This window comes from Polyergus mexicanus, unplaced genomic scaffold (assembly GCF_030449975.1).
Source record: "Polyergus mexicanus isolate NDT 795.1 unplaced genomic scaffold, iyPolMexi1.0 SCAF_3, whole genome shotgun sequence".
Lineage (NCBI taxonomy): Eukaryota > Metazoa > Arthropoda > Insecta > Hymenoptera > Formicidae > Polyergus > Polyergus mexicanus.
Window position 1 is genome coordinate 7,451,139 of NW_027223323.1, and position 22,768 is coordinate 7,473,906.

At 35.7% G+C, this 22,768-nt stretch overlaps 1 protein-coding gene across 2 annotated transcripts in view; it reads left to right on the forward strand.

Moving 5' to 3' along the window:
• Positions 1-22,768, forward strand: part of Nlg-4 (neuroligin 4) — a 187,228-nt gene that overhangs the window by 38,386 nt on the left and 126,074 nt on the right. Inside the window, exons 2-4 of one of the 2 annotated variants that reach the window (XM_070292626.1) lie at positions 2,948-3,286; positions 5,293-5,698; positions 6,577-6,752. In XM_070292626.1, coding sequence (XP_070148727.1) covers positions 5,448-5,698; positions 6,577-6,752 — 427 coding nt within the window. In that variant the 5' untranslated portion in view covers positions 2,948-3,286; positions 5,293-5,447. The remainder of the gene's footprint in view (positions 1-2,947; positions 3,287-5,292; positions 5,699-6,576; positions 6,753-22,768) is intronic. The other variant, XM_070292627.1, reaches the window with a different exon arrangement.

A 22,768-nucleotide genomic window follows, 5' to 3' on the forward strand; every position in this document is an offset into this window, starting at 1 on the left:
AAATTATGATCTTTTGCTCGAACAAATTGGCACGTGACTATCAAATTTAAATACTTAATATCTTATTCATTAATTCTTAATTACAACTTTACATAATTTATATAACATTTACCGAGACAAAGGAAATTTTACGAGAATTAAGACTGTAATTATATATATATATATATATATATATATATATATATATATATATATATATATATGTATGTATAGAGAAGCAGCGAGTCCGATGGCGAGACATAGACGGAATTTCCGATAAATCGCCGGAAGGCAGCCTGCATTTATTAAGGCAGGTGCATCTGTATACAGGCTCGCTGGGAGCGTACTGGCGATTCACCTTCGATCAATCGCGGGGGGTTGGAACCGAGGTACTCGACGGTGGCCCCTTGGGTCCTCTCTTTGCCAGCGTCAGCCCCGAAACGCCGCCGCTTTCTGGCTAGTCAATTTTGCGGCATTGTGCGAGAAATATGGCGGAAATGGAGTTCTTCCGTTGATGTTCCGCGCGACTCCTCCGCGAGATACACCCCCGCTTCTCTCTCTCTCTCTCTCTCTCCCTCTCTCACTCTTTTCTTCCCGTCAATCTCATAAGAAAGCGCCGGCTCTCGTGAATAGCTTTCCGATGCTCGCGCACACACCAACGCCGTGTCTTCCTGCGCCTGTCATCCTGTCGCGGTGCATTCTCTTTCAGATGCATCACGATGCACTTGCTATTCTAGCGACTACAGTTGCCGTTGGACTATCTACGATAAAACAAATTTGCGAAGAACAGAAATCGCGTCAAATAAATATTAAAGTATAATTTATATTACAGATACATGTATATATTATAAATCGAGAAAAAATAATACCAATAAATTATATTTTTCGAAAGCATAATATCTCATATCAATGAATAATAATTATACTTTGATATATAAAATTTTAGTTTCGCAGCTATAGATGAATGCGTGTTTATCTCGATGAAAATGAAGATTCTCGTGTTCCCTTTAATTTAATTCCCGAAAAAGGAAAACTTTTCGAGAAATTAATTCAGGCAAAAAAAGTCTTTACATTTACTAATCCATTTTAAGAGTAGAAGCCTCCTGTTTCCAAATCCTTATAAGCTATTTTACTTTTAAATCTCTATGTATTCAAGTTAAAATGCAGAATCTTGTTAACTCGCAATTCGAAAGGCAATTACCCATGTTATTAAATTAAATTAACGCGATTTACGCAATTCTCGCAAATAATAATATTAAATAGCGGCGAGATTCTTACCATATCCGCGACGTTGAAATTGACAATTTGCATCCTAGTGCGAATTAACCAGCAAGCGTGTCGTTAACCGAAGACCGCATATAGTGTCACTGGTTATTCGTCGTCTCGAATACAGTTGGCTGGGATACGCAACGAGTCCAGGACGACACTGCACGGTCCAGGATTCCAACTTATGCCGGTAGTCGCGTTTATGTACACCCCGAGAAGTTGGCGAGAGCGATATCTCCCGACCGGAGACTATTTGTGTTTGCCAAGTAGCAATAATTGTGCCCAGCGCTGTGTCCAGACGCTGACGGCATTCCGCTATCCCTGAAATACTCGGCCACCGCCCCTACGAGAAGGGTCGACCCTCCTTAGAACTCTCATCCGGTATAATCGAATCCTAGCTTTGTCTTTCCATTCACGATCGATGCGACTCAAATATCCATACATAGCAGATTTGCTCTACATTGGCATTATAAGAGACAAGATTAAAAAGATTTGAGATTAATTTCCGTGATTGATAGTGCAAAGTTTCTATTAAAGATTAAACATATATTTTTATAAATTCTTTGTGCTTTTCATATATATGTACTGCTTTTTTTCTTTTTAATTTAAACTTTGGTGACGACAATTTCTATTTGTTTAAAAAATTGGAGTAAGATTTTCTTGAATTTTCTCAGTCTCCTTTTCCCTTTCTCTTTTTTTAATTAAATGGTAGATTTAGTCCATTTAATTCCCATATATTACAATATACATACAGGAAAAAAGAAAAGAAATAAAATAGATAAAAGAAAGCAAAAGCATAAACATGAATTATACATGAGAGATGAGATTATGAGAAAGAAAGAGAGAGAGAGATAAAGGACAAGGAAAAAGAAAGGTTCAAGAGACTAAATAATGAGAATTGATAATGTAAAGTTACTTTAAGATGCAATAAATTAATGCGGGTGAATTAAGGTTCAATTTGCAATTAAGATGAGTTAAATAACTGGCTCTGCAGAGCGCTGAATTGAAAGGAAGCAAGTTTGTGTCCGTGAAGTAAAAGCGCATACGTAAGCCCTTTAGAATCTATATTGTTTTCAATTATTATTTTATAAGTTCTTGTATAAAAATTCTTGCATTTTGTTTGCAAGTATTTATTCGCAATATTTAAGCGAAAAGAAAATATTTCGTCAGGCAAAAATAAGTTACAAATGTAGAAAAAAGTTTCTTTGTACGAGACTGTTTCGAGAAAATTAGATTATTTTTAACACGTTCGCGTTTATATATTTTTATATGTGTAATTTTGATTTTGAATTGCAAGCTAATTTATGCAAGCGATCTATCTGAAAACAATTAATTAATTATTAACAAATAGCGATAATGAGCCAAACAATATTATATTTACAATATTCTCAACTAATTCGATAATTTAATTAATTAATAATCTTATTCGATAATCTAGTTGATTGCCATATGATTATCATAATCTGGTAGCAATAATCTTATATACATTCTTTTTGCTTCTTAAATAATAATTATTCTACTTAAGTATAATAGAAGATATAGTTACAACTTTTTTTTTGTTAATTTTATAATCTAATATATTGCTTCTTTAATATATTATTGGTTAGAATGAAGAAGAAAGAAACATTACGCAATCTCATAATATTATATTGCTTGCTTGTATTTTCATAAACTAATTATATTCGTCTCTTTTATGTTTCAGGACACTGCGACGGAAAGTAACGAGATGTGATTACAAATTAAACTAATTATTAAAAAAAATAATCGCGTAATTGGTTTCATAAAACAATCGATGACAAGAGGAGGATGTACAGAAATTTCGCAAATTTGCGGATGTCGCGTTCGAGACATATAATGGTTACAAAACTGATAACTCATTATCAGCAATTAATAATTAATTGTTTTTAATAAATAAACATATTAAACAGAAAAAATGCCAGAAGACATTCTGGATTGAAGTCTGTGCCGCTATCGTTTCGATAATCCGAAAAGTCCCATAGAGAGACGAAAGGCCTAATCAAAGTCATGATTCGCACAAATGGTAAGTTTTAATTAATGTAAAATACATTATATATTATAAAATCGATTAAATTATTGATTTAATCATTAAATGAAGCTATAATTGATTTTCCAAAAAATAATGGGACAAAATTAAAAATTTAATTTTTGATTGAGAACGATACTGTTAATTTTATTTAAAATTAACGAAGGAATATAAATTATTGGCTCTTTTTCAAATTTAAATTTTTTTTGATATTGTTTTTGAGATCTACGTTTTTCGAAGAGAATTTTTGCTTCGTCTTTAAATCGTAAATCGACGAGATGGATTCGCGGCAAGGAGGTCGCATCATTGATAAGGAAGAGAAATTATCGGGGCGACTGACGGGGCCGAAACAGCTTATCTCCTTTTTCTCCACCACGTGGCTCACGAGGAAAACGTGGCGCCGTTACACAATGTTGAATTTCCTTCTCCTCGCTAGACCGATAAGTACTGATTTCCATAATGGCACCACGTACGAGTGCACTCACTTATCCCCTACCCTTCCTACCGCTCTCCTCAACTCCCTTTTCCATACTCCATCTCTTTGCAACCCCTTTATGTCCTTTCTCTGTCTGCTCGTGGAAACTTTGGGTCTCCGTAATCTTATCGCGTAATTCGAATTCAAAACTAGCGATAATCACAAGGGGACGTGATTAATTTTTTGATTTTATGACTCTTTATGCACATCAATGTCGCGACGATTTTACGCGATTCGATGCTGACGGTTTCACTGACTTAAAATTTTCCCCGTTTATTCTTTCTCGGTTATTATTAAAAATTTGCTAACCTGATCACGTGCTTCTTGATGTTGCATAAACATTTTTTTCTTAAAAAATTTACAATATATTAATAATATAAAATTATTTCTTATATTAATTATATAAAATTAATAATAATATAAAATTTCTTATTAATAATATAAAATTATTTCTTACTTCTTATTAATTTAAAGTTAAATTTTAGTAAAATGTTAAAGCGTGAATACTTAATTAAAGTATAGCTTTCGCAATAATAGTAGATTAATTAATTTACTTTAAGATAGAGTTGATTCCGCTAAAATACGACCAGTATATGACTTCTAGACAATGTCTTCTCGCGCTTATCGAAGTCTGTAACTCCACCCTAGTCATCCGCTCTTATCCCTCGCCTCTTGTCGCTATTTCCCTTCGGCTATTTTACTTTATCCTCCATCAAAGAGACGAAGCTTTCTGTCGCGAGATTAAAATTCGCCAGTAATCGAAGGACCGATAAAGGGCGTCGTTACGATCGTGCATCCTCAGGGTAGCCATTTTCAGAATATCGATTACTCGCATTGAAATGTATATTCGATTACTCGTTCCTTTCTTTATTGAATACAATCGTCATTTTCCGATTGTTGTAACCGCGGTACATATTAATTAAATATTGATATAGTTAATTGAACGGCCAGGTTAAATAAATACTACTATCAAACCGTATATAACCAAAACCACTGCGTCATGAAAATTAAAACTAACAAAAACACGAAATTAATTGATGCGATCGCGAGTAAGCGAAATAAAGTGCAGTGCCATTGGTTGCAACTTTGCTGGTTGTGACAATCTCGAATCGATACTAATTAACAATTATTATCATAAAATTACAATTTCGCCGTTTTGTCTTCTTATATCATTGTCCGTATTCATAGTTTTCTTTACTGTTGCTCAATTTACTTAAACTTTTCATTAACATTTAATTAGAAAGATATATCATTGATAATATATTATTTTAAATGTTTATAAAGATTTATTACATTAAAGTATTTAATATTGAGAGAGAAAACTATTTTTGAAAATATCAGATTAATCGCAAAGTTTAAAGCTACTTTTCGACGATTTTGTTGGAAAAATTGTCTCTCGTGGCAGGAAATTTTATTATTAATAACACCGGCAAATAATTTTGAAAATGACGAAAGATTCCACATTGTATACAGTATGCGTAATCGATAATGAATGATCTATGGAGCCGCGACATGCGATTATTTCCAGATAGATTCACCACCGGAACGGCGGAAACTCTACGGCATCGCAATTAATCGCGCGGGCGTAAATGAGAGACGATCGTCGCGGGACGCGGAGGTGATCCATAGATCGTGTCGGACGTGATCGGTTGCGGTTAGCGCGGGCGAGAGGTGGGTGGCAAAATGGAACTCTTCCCGGTCCTCGTTTACCTGATCGCCCTGCCGCCCGCCCTCTCGCTCTCCATCAAGAGCAAGCTCAATCCGCGGATCGTCCAGACGCGCTATGGCGAGGTGCAGGGTGTCACGAGGTCCTTCGAGTACGCCAAGTATCTCAAGCCCATCGACGTGTATCTCGGGATACCGTACGCCACACCGCCTGTCGGCAGCAACCGTTTTTCCCCGACGAGAGCGCCGAGTCCTTGGGAGGGAGTCAGGTAAAAGGATTTGTAATAATTTCGGAAAAAAAAATTCTCGATTTAATAATATTATATAAAATTAATATTAATTAAAATAAACAGCAATTATATTTTATTTAAAGGAAAGATGGATCAGGTGACCGAAGTGATTCGAATCGAGATGAAACTTTACACTTTGAAAGAATTTGAATCAAGATATTATGTTTGCTTTCCCATTTATTTCCCCAAGTAAATAAATCATTACGAATGCATGTCGCGCTTATCCGAAATTTCAAAATTTACTTCCAAAGTCGCGAACGAATTATACAAAGAGTTATGTTGAGGCTAATCAATTTTTAGTTTCGTAGCTGCGAGATTGATCGCATCTATAACTTTCTCGCAGTTTAAGAGGGCAGGTACTTATCAATTTTATAACAAGCACGATCTTCCCGAGATGCTTCAAATGCCGCGCAGTCTTCGTAACTCGAAGTGTCCGGGAGTATCGCGAGATACACAACATTCTAAAATTATGCCAAGATATTCCTTGGCGAATTTTTCGAATGCCAACGTTATATTGCTACTAGATCCATGATCGCATAACTACCGAGAACCTACTCGATTTTTTTACATAAAATAATATATGTGTGTGCGTGTAATATATGTATATAATAATAGATTAGTTTATTATTAATAAATATAAGATCCAATAAAAAATAAGATTATAGCTAAGTATATTATACAAAATTAGTAAAAGTAGGAAATATTTGTTATAAAATTAAGACGCTTCAACTTGAAATTTATTCTCGTCGACACAATGTTCGTTCTTATTGAATGCCCTGCGTATTCTACAATATATGCGAAACTTTGACAAGTTCGGTTAGTCGTAACGCACGAACGATTTCCGATTTCCTCTGCAGATTATCGGAATCGGTAAGTCCGGTCTGCCCCCAAAAGCTGCCGGACATCGCAAACGAGCAGGAAGCGCTCGAGCGGATGCCTAAGGGAAGACTAGAGTATTTAAAGAGACTCCTGCCTCATCTGCGCAACCAGAGCGAGGATTGCCTTTATCTGAACATCTACGCACCCGCTATGGGTGAGTACGAATTCTTCTTCACGATTCATAAGCGATGTCGCAATCATCGCACATACATTTACGACGCGTGTTATTTCCTTTCGTAAATGACATAAATTTATTATAGTCAATAAAAAAAGGCAATTTTTATTTTTATTTCAAAATCATGTCCGCTCGAAACGACAGTGTTCGACGTGTACCAAGCTCAAAATGCCTTCTTCACATCGCGCCAAAAGGAAGTGCAAAAGGATCGATCGATCAAGTATCGAAACTTCTTTATATATTATCTCGAGGGGAGAATTTTGTAAAGCGATTTTGTGTGCAGAACTGTGTATTCATCCTTGTAACGTATAGGATCCTAAGTCCTTTCAGATTTTTCAGAATATTTGAATAAAAAATTTCTTTGCATTCTTTAATTTATCCTCTCAAGAGATATTCAAGTAACAAAATCTGCAAACTTTGAAAAATTACAAAATTTAAGACATTTACTTTTGAAATTAAATCTCAGAATGTTTTATGAATAGAATGTAATAGAATGTAGTTTTTAATATAAGAAAATTTAAAAATATTGAAAAATTATAAAATTAGATATTCTTTTACGTCATTTAAAAAGGATTTAAATTATTGCGTATTGGACATTTTTTAACAATGTTTTTTTTTTTTTTTTTTTACTGGACAATATGGCAAATTTTAACATTTTCAGCAAAAAAATGTCATTCTTAACAATATTTTTTTGTCAACTAAATTATTTTTGCGCGTAGATATAACGAGCTCGATATATTCGCGTCAATGTTTACGAGGCGAAAAAAAACGGAATTTTAGATGAACATTAGCAGATGAAGTAATTTTTGCCCGAGTTAATCGCGTTGAATGAATAACGCGGAAATCTGTAAAGGGAGTGAAAAGAGTAAATGAAAAAACTGAAGACAGAAAAGACCGACGCCAGATGTTTCGTTCGTTACGTAAAGCCCCGATTAAAAAACGATTTTGAAGATGATTCACTGGAGTCCCAAATTAAATCACTAATCTAAGTTTGAAGGAAGTTTTCCACCAAATTGTGGATAGTACCGGATGAATTATGAGGGTCAGAAATAGATATCATTGACCTTTACGCGATGCATATATATAGCTATCTAAAATCAAGCTTCCTCGGGATTGTGCGAATTATTGAGTTTTCAACCGGACTAACGTCTGGCGAACTAGACACGCTCACCAATATTCCCCAGATAGGTCATACAATGGGTAATTAGTAGATAATTGCGAGATTACTTTTACAACAGCATCGCACGCTCTTTGAAAACGTCATCTGTTTTTAACTGTGGAGTTTCCTTACCCCCGAGTATCACCGTAATAATTGATGCGCATTTAAGTAATTTCTTTTTTATATTAAGGGGATACAGATGTTTATATCTATTTTTGAAATATAAAGATATTTTTAGAATAACATGAGCTGGTCACATTTGCCGTTCAATTTTCGGCTCCGAAATGTCGAGAGGCGCGAAACAGCGGAGAGAGAAGCGAGATTTTCTATTTCGCCAGAGAAAATTCAATGATATACGATTATTGAAACACCATTCACTCCGCTCGACATACGCAAAGACATAAAATGGTTCCCTCGAAATATTTTGTGGGATATGGCAGAAAGAGAACGTTCGACGAGAGATGTAAGGACGAAAAAAAGAAGTTGGGTGACGGCAATAAAAAGGGTTGAAGATGAAGAGGCGTAACAGCGAGGAAACATATTGCGTGTACCTGCCACGGTCTTCGACGTTGCCTCCGTGGCTGGAAACTGAAGAGAGTGACACGGAAAGATTTATCAAATATTTTTCATTTTTTCCGACGCGCACCACTTACGCTCGATCCGAAATTGCTCGCTCAAATCTCCACGCCATTACAAACTACGTAAAATATAGATCTGTAAATTCTCTCTAGTTTTTACCTGAGATTGTTATAATTGTTCCATAATATATTTAAGTTTAAATACACTGATTTGCTAGAATATCGAAGAAAATAAACGAAAAGTGTGTCAAAAATATGAAAGAAATTTATATTACACGCAACAATTTATTTTTGTTTTTTTTAGTACACGCTAATTAAATTATAATTTGATGTTGAATAAGTTTATTATTCGTGCTCTTTTAGAAAAAATTTTCACGATGATTTGCTTCCATAATTTCTTTCTTTAATACAAAATATCAAATTCCCATCTCCTCATCTAAAATTACAAAGCGAACAGAAGTTATATATTATTACATGATTATTTCAATCCCTTATTTATTGCAATTACAATAGTCGGCGATTAAGCTAATGTCTACTAGACCAACTTCCCGCTCGATAACAGCTTGCGAAGTAATAATTCTGAATCTCGAACTGTGCGTTCTCATGATCGGTTTCCGGAAAGTGCCATCCCCGAAGGGGATACATTTCCTTCGGCGCGGGTATTGTCTCTCCCGGATTCTTACGTAATGGAAATTTCTATCGAAAGTTCAGATCCGGTTAATGCACGCCGTCGTCGGCACTTGTGCCCTTCTCCCCCGCCGCGGGTGAATTCGGGGGAAAGTTTCCGTTTTCCTTGGAAGACTCGCAATTACACGGCCGCCTGCACTCACAATTCCGACGACGATAGGTAAAGCCCCGATATCGAACGTATGGCGGAAGCGAAAGAGAAAGAAGAAGACGAAGAAAGGGGGAGGAGAGGAAGAAGGCGATGAGTTTTCGAGGCGCGAACTAATAATCGAATCCACCAACTTTGCAGAATTTGTTTCAACTCTCGGAATACTTTGGAATAAGGCTCTACTCCTCTGTCTCTCTCGTCTCGTATCTCGCGAGTATCATCCGGTAAGGAGTGTGCGTGCGTGTCTTCTCGCTTTTTTTTTTTTTTTAAGCGAAAGTACGGCTCGAGAAATGATTTGTTCGTCTCTCTTTCTCGAGATTCCTCGAGACTCGATCGCGGTATATTTTCATAAATATCCATATAATCGACACGATCCGTCCGATTGTACAATCCAAGAGATCAAGTCCAATTTCTAAAGAGATTGAATAAATCTCGAACGATTCGAAATAAAAGATTAAAGGAGAGATTCCGCGACGCCTTGCCAAAAATAATTCTCAGATATATTTTACGGCACATTTTGCAGAAATAACTACGCGACATTATACTCGCGTGTAGCTCGCCAAGGGAAAACGACAGGAAATTTAATGCGGGAAGCCGAGAGAAATCTCACGATCCTTGCGCATCCTTTCTCTCCCCTATCAATGAAAGAGAACGTCACGAGTGCGGAGTGCGCATTCGCTCAACTTCCGGCCCGAAAAGGCATTACTAATAGCTCTCGTCGCTGTGATTAATGACGCTGAAGTGCTACTCCGTTTAGTCGTTTTATTAATTACGCCGGATTACGAAGGTCATCGTCTCCACATGGAGACTGCAATTTATTACGGGCGATGTTGCGATCGAGACGACTGATATAAGCTTGTGCATATATCGCGGCAAGCATACAAAGATTTGTAAAGGTCTTTGTATAAAATTAATAATATATATAATAAATAATAATAATCTTTCATAAAAAAAATAATATCTCGCGTCTAAATTTTTTTAAAAATTAATTCCGATTATACTCAATTTTTTTCTCTCTCTCTTCCCTTTTTATCTGAAAATAATCAAAAATTAATCTAGCCTTTCCGTGTTTTGCTCGGATCTAAATAAAGGATGTTACTACTTTCTTGAGCGAGCCAAATGTCCCGCAAATTAAAAATTCAACGAGGGCAAACGAAATTTTCCGCTGATATAAGAGAATACCGCTGTATTTAATTTTACATCAGAGAGATTAAAATACTTGAGCGGCTCGAAAGGTTTCCTTTGCCGGCTGCTCATCTCGAAAGGACAGTATAATAAGAAAGAATATCTAGGATCATTTCTCCGGAACTGTGGACTGTTTTACGATACAATTTTAAAGTCGACGTTCTCTCGTCTTACTTCGCTGCATAATTCAGGAAGTTCCGCGAACAGGAAACGGCAGGATAAAGCAGTGGGGATCGATTCGCTGCTGATTTAATTATCTTTTAATGAAAACCGAGATTCTCTGACCCGATGTTGTAATTTTACACCACGTTCACGAACTGCGCAAGCTCGGAATATAAATGGTAATTAAGGCCTGCCAGATGGACTGTTGCGTTGCGTTATTCCGGCCGATATAACCAAAATACGCCGCAGCTAAATAAGGTCTGACAGATTTGTTAACTTTACTAGATTTATTGCTGCTTTCCATCTCCAGATTGCTTGTCATAGCTTCTTGCGGATTTGTTAATCCAATTAATCTTGCCACAAATTTTAAGAAAGTAAGACGCTTCCATATAATTCTAATTTAATCGAAAAGTTTGAAATTGCTGCAAAGATTTAGAAAAATATATTTTAATCCTCTCAAGAGAAACAATAAAATTGAAGAATGAATTTATTGGAGAATAAATAATGGATGAGAATAATCTTCATCTACGTTATTCGATTAGATTTTTATTACCGATATTGTTAATAAATAGGCTAAATAAAATAAAAGACTTTATTTATTTATCTCAGTCGGTATATTTTTCCTCGATTGGAGAATAATCTATGTAAGATTTGCTAATGCTAAAAATTAATAATTCTTTGAAACCGTGAAATATCCCAAGTGCAAAACTAGATGCGGAAAATTCAGATTCTAAACCACTCTAAACATAAGATGTAGTTCGAGAAACGAAATCAGTAATACATTCACAATGCGACGCACTGAAGCAAAACTATTTTAATTGAACGAGTGAAACTACTTTAATTAAGGACAACTATTCTCCGTTGGAAAGGCGAATTTTCCCTCGACACCGGAGAACAAAGACAACTACATTTCACCCGGACACTCGGTGATGTTGCCAGACATTCGGGTAAACGCGGGCGTGAATCTCGCGCGAGCAGGTATAGTTTCGGAATGATTTTGCGCAAATTAGCGGCAGCTAATGGGCGTAATGGCATCCTCTCATGCGTAAAGGATCAAATCCTCGCGCCGCTAAAGTAATTAATTATCCGTGGAATTATCAATAGCGCGATCGCCACTTGCGTCCTGCAGTATAGATCAGCTTGTGTTCTCCTGGCTCGTTATTTTCATTACATCCGTCATGAAATACGAAGAGGCGGATTCTCCGCTTTGCTCTGAATCGTATATATCGATTCTAAATGTTTCGCGTCCTTTCTTTGCTCACCGAAGAAATTATAGTTTTACGATTACAGCTTCGAAGATTTAAAAAGCGAATAACTCACCCATATATCTGGGCGCTTATGTATATCTCAAAAAATTTGATAGTCAGCCCGACATTTCATTTAAATATTATTAAAGTTTGTTTCGGAACGTTAAAATTCTCGAAATATTAAAAAAATTTTACAAAACACCTTTCTGTTATAATTTAATATCCTTAATTTAAATCCATAGTTTAAATCTTGAAATATTTCAATATATTCAATATTGAATCACAGATATTGTACAAATTCTCACAATGATACAATTAACGGAGATTGTAATCGATTAGAAGCGCGCAAACATATTTCCGGCGCAAACGTGATGGCGTAATCGGACTTGTCACTACTGGCAACATCGATTCTGTCCTTCGTTGCTAAGCAATAATTCTCTGCTATCGCTCGCGATCTCTCGAGCAGAACACTAATTCGTCTCCTCCGTCCTGCCGACCCCTCGTCCGTTCTGTACTTCCGGATTTCAATTTCCACCATGTCTGCCATTATGCACATGATCCGATCAAACTGAACAATGCAGTCAATGCAATGTAAGCTGACGATAAATATATAATTTATAAATAATAAACGAAAGTAGAAAAAAAAGATAATTTATTCCTTTCGATTGTTTTAAAGAATTTATAAAAAAATTATATTATATAGAGAATGATGAAGAAAAATTATTGTTTACGAAGACATCAATGTGAAAAAAAAAAAATTGTAAAATGTTTTCATTCTCTTCATTCTTTACTCTTAAATTTTTTATTTTAATTAGATAGAAGCAAAAATTAATTAGATCGCTCCTCTGTACGTACATATGTACATTCGAGTGCATTTTCGAGTTTCAGGAAACTGGCGATGTTTCTTACTGCTAATGATTACTTGCGAGTTTGGGACGGATCGACTTCTTGTCCAGCATGTTCTAATCGCTTTCTTAATGAATCCTTCTTAATTATACCGCCTGCAGCTGAAAGGAGCACAGGTGCAATCATTTATCTCGTAATAGCGGCATAATTCACGCGAGTGAACGTCGCGTGGTCGGTTTGCGAGGTCCTCGTCGTCTTCTCAAAGGGCCCTCCAACTCGGTCCTACGATCCTCTCTTCCTTTACCGGAGTAACCCGAGTAACGCATGGGCTTTGCGGATTAATTAAGAATAATTAAATTTCCCCTGCGTCCGATGAAAAATTTAATTTAGAGTTTTTCAAACTTCTCTCCACGAGAACGCTCCTCCGATCTTGATTTTTTCGTCCTAAGAAAAATTACAGGAGATCAAAGATCTCTCATCGTCTTCTCGCAAGACTAAAGCCGCATAGTTATTGTTTTCATCTACCGATAATTAAATTTCTTTCGGCCGACAAATCACGGAGCTTCTTAAATCTAATTCGCTTAACCGATAATCCCCCCCCCCCACCCGCAATTTCTTTCTCCTAAAGGCTATTATAAAAGGCGCCATTATGTTTTTGCCCTTCGCCCTGTCAGCCTAAATTAACGGATTCTTTTTTAATAAGAGAAGAGAAATAGTTTATGATTTAAGAACAAATTGCATTTTTAAAACAATTTTGGAAAAAGAAACATGATTTAAATAGTATATAAATCAAATAGTAATATCTATAATAATATCTATAATAGTAATGTCTATAATAGTATATATCTCAAAATGAAGTAAAAACTTATCACTCACTGTTCGATACGCACAGCAGCGGAATTGATAACATCTACGTTGATCTGTAACATACAAATATAAAATCCAAATTATAGCAGCACCAAAAGTAATTAATATTTTTAAAAATAGTTATCGTACGCGCTGAATATATTCTATTCAATGCATACAATAATAAAGAGATATATTTTATATAATGAAATATTTTTATAAATTCTAAAAAGGGATTATTTTTTTTTTAAACAACGAAAATTAACAGAATTTATATAAAAATACAGAATATAAATATTTAACAGTATAAATTCAGTTCTTTTTATTTGTGATAAAATGTAATTTTAAAAAAATACATGAAAATAATCTAAGCTTTATACAATGTCTGCAGTAATTTTGCCAAATGGATGAATGCAAATATGAAGCTGGTAATGAACAAGAACTTTTATTTAATTCTTTCCCTTGTTACCCATTATTTGTCGTGCGTTATAAAATTTACGACTGATGCACTTCCACGGCACGCCCTATTTTCATCGATGATTTCATCATATTAATTATACCGCGTATTTTCCATTGTTTATTAATAATGCACATTGGCGGTGCCGCGCGAGCGCGCATTTTCGGATGAACTGTTGCTTCGCACGTGTGTAGTCGTCAATTATGTGCAGTTATTAATTACACCGACGTCGAATATTAAAATTCTGATTAAAACGCCGATTACCTGTCGCACACGCATGTCGACGTATAAAAGCTCCCGAATAATAGTAAAGTGCATTACATTAGAGCACACACTATAAATGAATGTCGAATAATTGCAACGATAACATATTATAGCCCGCATGTATATTTGTATCATTCGTTAAATCTTTTAAAGTCAATTTTAATTAAAAGAGATGTAAGATTGAAGCAATCTGAATTTTTTGTTACAAATTTTGTTAAACGCGATAACTGTTTATAATAATAAATAACGTTACAAATGAGCAAAGTGAATTTCTCTAGAATTTGATAAATAGTTATAATTGCAATAATTAAAAAATACTCGTTGTTGGAATAAATATGGTACAGAATTACGAATTAAACAATGATATTAACGGCAAGCGACATTCTTTCCAAATAACTGCATCGTTATCTATAATCATAAGCATCGTTATAAATATTAAATATAATTTACAAGCTAAAATATGTGTAATAAAATTTGAACCATATGAATTAATATAATGGATGGCAGAATAAAAAATATGCAAAATAAAATAGCAGGATAAATTTAAAGATAATTTTAATTATATTTAATTTATAATAATTCCTTTCAGCACGAAGAAAAAAGATAGAATCAAATTATAATTTTAAATATGTATTATAACAGAGTTAGCTATTTAAGCACAATACTTTACGTCAGAAAAGTATTTTGTTTAATGCTCGCTGCTTTATAATGTTTCTATTCCTGATTTAAAATCTTTTTTCTCCAGCAAAGTTGTATTTTTAAAGAAAATAATTTTAAATAATATTGTCAACAAGTTTCTACTTTTACCAAACATATCCTTACATAAATTGATGACATTCTTATAGTGAGTTCGCCATTGTTGGCGCACAAAAAGCTTTTGGACTATTTCACTTACAGTCCGGCATAAGGATTATCTTTTTATGGTGGACGCTGTGAATTATCAAATATATATTTCCACGATTTTCTCTTCCTTTCTCTCAGAAGCATTTTCGTGAAACTCGAAGCACGTACGTGCTAGCGAAAAGCACATCATGCTGACTCCTTCCTATTAGCTCCTCGACACATCCGACGGAAAGTGCAATGTCGGTTTCTGTTTCCGGATTTAAACCGCCTATGTATGTGTGTATGTATTTGTGTGCTTATCAAAAACTTTACTCTTCTACTTGAAACTCCCAAATAAACTTTACAATTTTAAGAATTTCTTAAAATAATAAGGAAAACAAGATTTTTTAGCATTATATGTGACTGTCAATTGACAAAAATAATTTCTTTTAAATTAAAAGTCTAATTAACAAGTTTAAAGCAATATTTGAATAAAATAAAACATTTGTTGAACCCGCAGGAATGAAAATTTCTGTTCTTCGCGAATATTCTACGACACGTATCGATCGACGAACACATCGGTTCTTGAAGATTAAATGACTTTAAAAAAATGCATAGATTCCTCGAAAAACAACGAGGCCCGTTCACGTGGCGTAGTAGATACTGTAATTCCGCGAAAACATTATATCTCGTCTTAAGCGCTTTCATTTGATTGATCGACGAGCAAACCACAGTCGGCGTCGGGGGCGCCGAAGTGATCGATCGCCCTCGTCTTCGACACAATCGCGAATTCCCGCGGTTCGTTTTCCCGTTTTCCCGCGATAAATCGCTTCACTAAATAATTCGCGTATAAAACTAGCACGCGATCACGATTAGACGTTCGAAATCTCCGGATCCTTGGATTTCCTAATCCACCGTATTTTCTCGTAGCTCGGATCTCGTGGACGAAACTGAGGCAATTTGAAATGGAATGATTTTGATGGGATTTTCCGTAAACGAGAGATGAAATGTTATTTTTATAGAGATGAGGGGACAGAGAGAATGAATCATGATTCTCAGCAAAATACAGAAGCTCGCAAATATAAAACATCGAAAAAGTAAGACAATAAATTTAACATAAAGAAAGCTCTATTTACAATTTTTTAAAATATTTTGGAATAAAATGAAAAGTACATAGATTTTCCGAGCACTCTTAGAAATTGATTGTCAAGTTGATGGATATAATTTTTAATTATAGTGTATAGAGATCGTTTGTGTACCGAAACTTTGCTTTCCGTGAAACTGAACTTGGTCATCCCGAACGCGAGTTCTAAGACTCGCTTGTACGCGCTGGTACTGCGTTTGACTGTGAAATATGGCGCCACACCTTCTCTCGCAGATCGGGCAAGTATTGTCACCCGGCGGCCTTGTCTCGCGATTTTCCTCGCGTCGTTCTGCTTGCGAAGAAGGATACCCCACCCCCTATTTCCGGGACGACAGCTGACGACAGTATTTACACAAGTATGTGATTCGTATGATCTACGCCTGGCTGATTCCCCGCAAATACGGGCACGACGAGACCCGAGACGTGGGCCAAAACTTTCCCACCGATTCGGTTAAGTGCTCAAAACAGTTGCCAACATCGACCACCCGCCACCCCTCGAGACCCGGAGTCGGAAGGACGTAAAAAGGCGGGACGGGAGGGCGAAGTCGTCCAGGCAAAGCGGGAAACCTTTATTCTTGCCGAAGGAGCAGTGCGGCGAAGTAAATGGAAGCGTTCGTTCATCATATAATCACGTTTCTACCAGTATACATATCTATATTGCGCGTAACAAGGCACCCTGGTTTCTCAAACAATCGCGAACAATTCTTCGATCGCATTTTCCTTTATCGAACAAAGGAATTGTTCACCACATGTAAAAGAATAACTTTGATTTTACGTCAGATACAGAGATTTTTCCGTCTTTGTCATACGCCCATGAAAGAGAGGAACTACATTTTTATTTTGAAGCAATTTTCTTGCCCTTGAACTCGGGAAAAATTCTTGATGAAATTCAGCGATTAGTTATTTTAAAAATTTTTAAGGAGAAAATTGTTATATTGTATTATATAACATTATATCGTATAATTCGAGAAAAATTATTGGAAGCCAGATAGAATCAATATTATCTTATTGCAAAAGTCAAGAAGATAGAAAGCGTTAGAAAAGAGTCTTGCCAAAAGCTAGTGTACAATAGAGAGATTCGCATCTCGCTCAAATATTGTTATCACATGGCGCAAAGACTTGATTCACGCGGATATAGCTAAAGTGTTGGCACTCCGTCGAGAACAGAACGAGATCGAGATGTAAATAAAACGATAACTTCTGCGGCATCCACCGGTTTTCTATAGTATCCCTAGTACCTGGAATGCGCTCCTTTCTGGCAATGGTCCAGAAGACGCATAAGATCCGGAATCGCGTGTCGAACTATCAATCGAATATACGGCTCTCTTTTTCACAATCTGCTAGGTGCTTATGTCAACATCATGCGCGCGATATCTGTCTTCGGGAATCAATCGGAAATTATTTTCAAGCCCATAATGTCAGGAATATAATATTATTTATTATTATTCATTGCTTAATCCGAGCGTTGCGACTTTGGATAGCTCCCAATTTTTACATCTGTAATTTTTGGGCACTGCATTAACATAAATGAGCATCGATAAACTAAAATGAATTTAACTGAACAGAAATATAATCAAAATAAAATATTAATATTTTTGGATAAATACATATATGTGTACACACAGAAAAATATTTCTCAATTGCTAAGAAAAATGATTACTCAGTTTACTTTACTTCTTTTGAGAAACAGTTATCTTTAACAAAGAATATTTTCTTAATAATAGTCTCAAAATAGACTTGTCACAAACTCTAGAAAAAACTTATTATCATGTACTCAAAGAAAGTAAATATTTTCTCTTGAAGAATATTATTATATTTTATCGAAGAAAAGTCAGAGATATGGTTAACTTAATATAAAAAAATTTATTAGGTCAGAAAAATTTAGTGTATTTCTTTCAATTATATAATTTAATATTCTTGATTGAAGTATTAAATTTACTAGGATTTAGAATACATTTTGAATAAATTTTGACGCTTATAATGAACTTATGATAAATTTGCGGATATTTGAACTTTTGAAATACTTGAAACAAGTAATATTTACTTGTATATAGTATGTATTTTTCTGTGTGTATAAAAGAGAAATTAGCATTAATAACATAATTAATAATAAAAATTAAAAAAAATTATTAATTTTGTACATTTCGAGAAATCTATATTGAAAGGAATATGCGGTGAATTTGGTTCTCTCGTAGCTGTAACTTCAGAATTACGAAAGAGCATAATAGTACCATTTTCGAAATTGACGTTATTTGAAAGATTCATGCATAAAGGGAGAGAATCGAGTAATCTCTTCAATACTTAGAGATACGAGCGTCTAAAGTTTTCATTATCGAGAAATGGAAACAGCATCTTATTTCGGCGAGAGAAAAATTCTAAAAAAGATTTTCTGAAAATTTATGATTGCCTGATTTTCTTCCTTCATCCCTCTACGCATCTCTCAATCCAGAAATATTTATTTCCCGAGATCTTTCGATCCCTTTCAAACGAACGGGTACAATATAACGAGCAGACGAGGTAAAAGCCGGTAAGCAGGGCCGTAACGTGCGAAAGCGATTTTATTTCGCGAAGAAGGCTGCAACATTGCAAACTTTGTGTCTCCGCGTCTTCGCGCCTGCTCGACAAAATTCTTTGTACATACCTTACGCATGTACAACATACGCGATACATGAGGGTGTGGGCCCATCTTATCGTAACGCTATGTGTATCTCCCTTCCGTCGACAGTTTACAAACCCTCACGGAGAAAAAAAGGAGAGTTTCCAGGCTTACCCTGATATGCATCCCGGCTAGATGGCGAGAGAAGGGGTGAAAAAAGGGCTGAAAATACAAAAGTGAGCAAACACGGCTCGTAGTACGCGGAGGATAAAGTCGCTGTGGAGTAAATCCACACCCTTCATCTACTTATTTTACCTTCAATCATCCAACCGACCAACACTTAATATTTTCCACCCTCGTCAATTACTTGTGCAAACATTTGAAAGTGGTAACAAAATTGTCGCACTCATTGAGCAAAAATATTTTCAACTTTAAGGCAGAGGAAGGAAATTTTTGTCAAGTCGAACAAACATCGTGGTAATTGCTTATCGATTCGCGGAGAAGTGAAAAGTGTGTAAAATTAACGAAACGAGAAATACAAATTTAAACAATTATCGGAATAATTTTCTAAATTCTTATGAGCTTCTAGACAATTTTATTTTATATATTATTGTTTAAATTTTTAGCTTCTTTGATATTTGATTTTTCAAGTTAACTAAAAAAATACATTTTATATGAAAAAATAGAAATCTTTGTAATTGTACGAGTTTATAGATAATAACTTGACATTAACTCTGTGCTCTCGATCAATATGGTACAAACGGAAACGTAAACACACATCGTGTCTCTCGTTATATACACTAACTTACGTTATATGCACAAAACTAAATTAAACGGTCGAGCAGAAGCTTACCGTCTCGCTCGATTTCGACGAGCCATCATAATCATATTTTTTGTTATTATTTTTAAAAAATTTTTGTCACCAAGAAAAATCCAAGAATTCTCTCTTCTCGACTACATTAATATAACGCAACATCCGCACAATTTTGTTTATATTGTACAATAGAACCGGTGAGGGAAAATTGCGCGGCGAATACTAGGTCTTCATTTTGTATTAATGAATTTTTGGGTTGCAAATTTTTACAACAGGATAGAGGGGTGGGACGAGCGCGCCCACGCTCTCGCCGATATTGTTGCAAGCCGAGACGTTATATCGGGCGATATATAAAGCGCAGATATACGACATTGTAATCGGCTCCCTGAAGGATAACCTCGTTATCCGACGCAGGAAGTCGCATCCAGGAAACAGACTTTTTCTGAATTCCAATTCTCCGCTACCGGATCTCCGAACGCGCTTCCCAGGACAAGCAAATGGACTTTTAAATTGTCCGTCGACTATGAAAAATATATGATTCACGGGACGACAAATGGTCACACTATTATATAACACGAGGTAATTTTGCGTGAATAGAATAATTCACAAAAAGCTTGCGTCACGAAATTGGGGGGGAGGACGAGAGATTCTGTCAGAAAAATTCTGTAATAAAATTTTTTCCAAGTTTAATCGTAAATCCAGTTAACAAGAGATAAAGGATACCTACCAAAATTTCACCGATTCTATCAATTTAAATTTAATCTCTGTTGAGATAGTATTCGGTCAGGTGCGAATCTAATTTATATAATTTAAATTATCGTGCAAAATAGAGAAATATGTTTGAACCGATATGTTAATAACCGAGTAGTTGGGCATTCGCCCCTCGCTTTAAGCCGATCGAAACGATTAAACGGAATTAACGAAGAATGGCGGGATTACTATCAGATTGCTAGTCGTCGCGTGTATTCTGTGGCAGGATCAAGCCGTAATCATCCTGCGAACCGCGACAGCAATATGTCGCGGGAGATTCTCTCCCGGCACTTGGATTCGTCGACGATGAAAGTTCGTGGGGATTTACTAAAGCAATTTAATAGATCGGGATCGAGCGAGTGACGGCGGACGATAGATTTTAATTGAATTATCGACGAAAGTCCCGATGCGCGCGTCAGCGCAAAATATCTGAGAACTGGCGCGAGTTCTTGCTTAAAAGTATCGATGCCCGGCGCGACTCCCCCAATGCAAAGTGAGAGAGAATTGTGTCACGAGTATTGAACCATCCAATTGAGGCAAAATGTTTGCCAACGCTGAATAAAACAGCATTGCAACAAAGAAACTATCTCCTTTTTATATTGCAACTGCATCGGCGTGTCTTTTTTTTCTTTTCATCTAGATTTCTACTCTTGTCCTTTTCTTCAGAAATTCATTTCAACTTCTTTTCGTTATCCTCTCCAATCGGGGATCGAAATATACGATTGCAAGATTAAAGCTTAGAACGTCAAGATCGATTAGGCGCATATAATATCTCATTTATTGTATTACAAAAGTATAATACAGTCTCGCAGAACAAAAATTCACTTTTTTCACCAATGTAATGTATAAAATTCTAAAGTTTTTCTTGGAATCATAAAACCGTCATATGTATAAATCTTTGAATTTTTCGAGCTTGATATTTCGTTGGACATTTCATTCTTCAAGAGGATTTGGGAAACAAATTCCTTCTATCGGTGAGGAATCGCGCAGTATCTGGAAAAGAAAGCTCCCATGAGGATATCGACTCGAGGGTGCGTCCTACAAATTGGCAGAAAATTTATAGTGTTCGATGATGTCATGTCCGATGGTTCTGTTAGGGTCTCTCGCCATCCTTGACCGATTGCTTAACTTTGAATTTACTGTTATCTGTCTAAATATATGTCTGACATATAAAACGAACTATACATTTTCAAGTAGTATCAATACTGTACAGAAATTTTTTTCTTATTTTTCCGAGACTTTTTCAATTCAAATACAATAACAAACAATTTGATATAATTGAATGATATGGCATATTATACAATATTATAAAGAAAATGGAAAATTATATATAATATTTAACATTTTATCGGCATTTCAAGATAATTATTTTTCTATATAGCTTAAATTGCTACATTTTAGCATTGGTCCAATTTTAATCGATTTGGGGAACAATGAGGAACGTTTGCATGCCACGAATTTTCGAATTTAGGAATTAGGCACTTTTACGACTTTTAACTCGTTAGGCATGCGCCAAGGATGCAAAAAAAGGGCAAATGCGTCGACGATTCCCTCAAAGCAATTTAAATTCCGCGCCGATTCTGTCTCCTCCTTTCTCTTAGAAAGCCGATCCATTCACTTTGTCCTCTCCAACTGGGATATCCTTTTTTTATTCTTGTACCGATGCACAATGAAAGTCAAAGTCGTCAAAGCTTCGGGATAGCGTCTGCGCCCGCGCTTCCTGAGCTCCAAAAGTGGAGGCGAGCGAGTTTTTCATGAGATCGAATGCCAATACTATTCGCGGACGTCGGGAATTTTAAACAACTGCTGGAAAGTTCTCACGTACTGCTACAGCAAGAAACGAAGGAAGGAAGGAAGGAAGGTAAGAACTAGCGAGACCGGGAGAGTTTTCTTTAATTCCTTTTAATTCGATGCTTTTAGAGTCTCGTGCAAAAGAATGCAACGAATGTCTAATATTCTCTGCGACGATTGTTCCTTTCTCTTTAGCGATTATAGCGGAACATGTCTGTGTTTATAATTGAGTTTTGTATCTTACGACTGTAAGATTTTAAGAGCGATTTTTTCGAAGTAAATTTCTTCAAAACATCGAATCAATCTGGAGCTGCAATATTTTATTCCTCGAATTGAACCCGTAAAATTGTAGATATGTAAATCTCTCCGGAGAGATACAAAATAAATTATTTTTATTCCAGTTTAGAACTCCGCTTTTTGCATTCCATCCCGTTTCGACTTCGCGAAGCGAAGAATTTCCACAAAAGTAAGTTTTTATACCAAAGCTATATCAAAATTT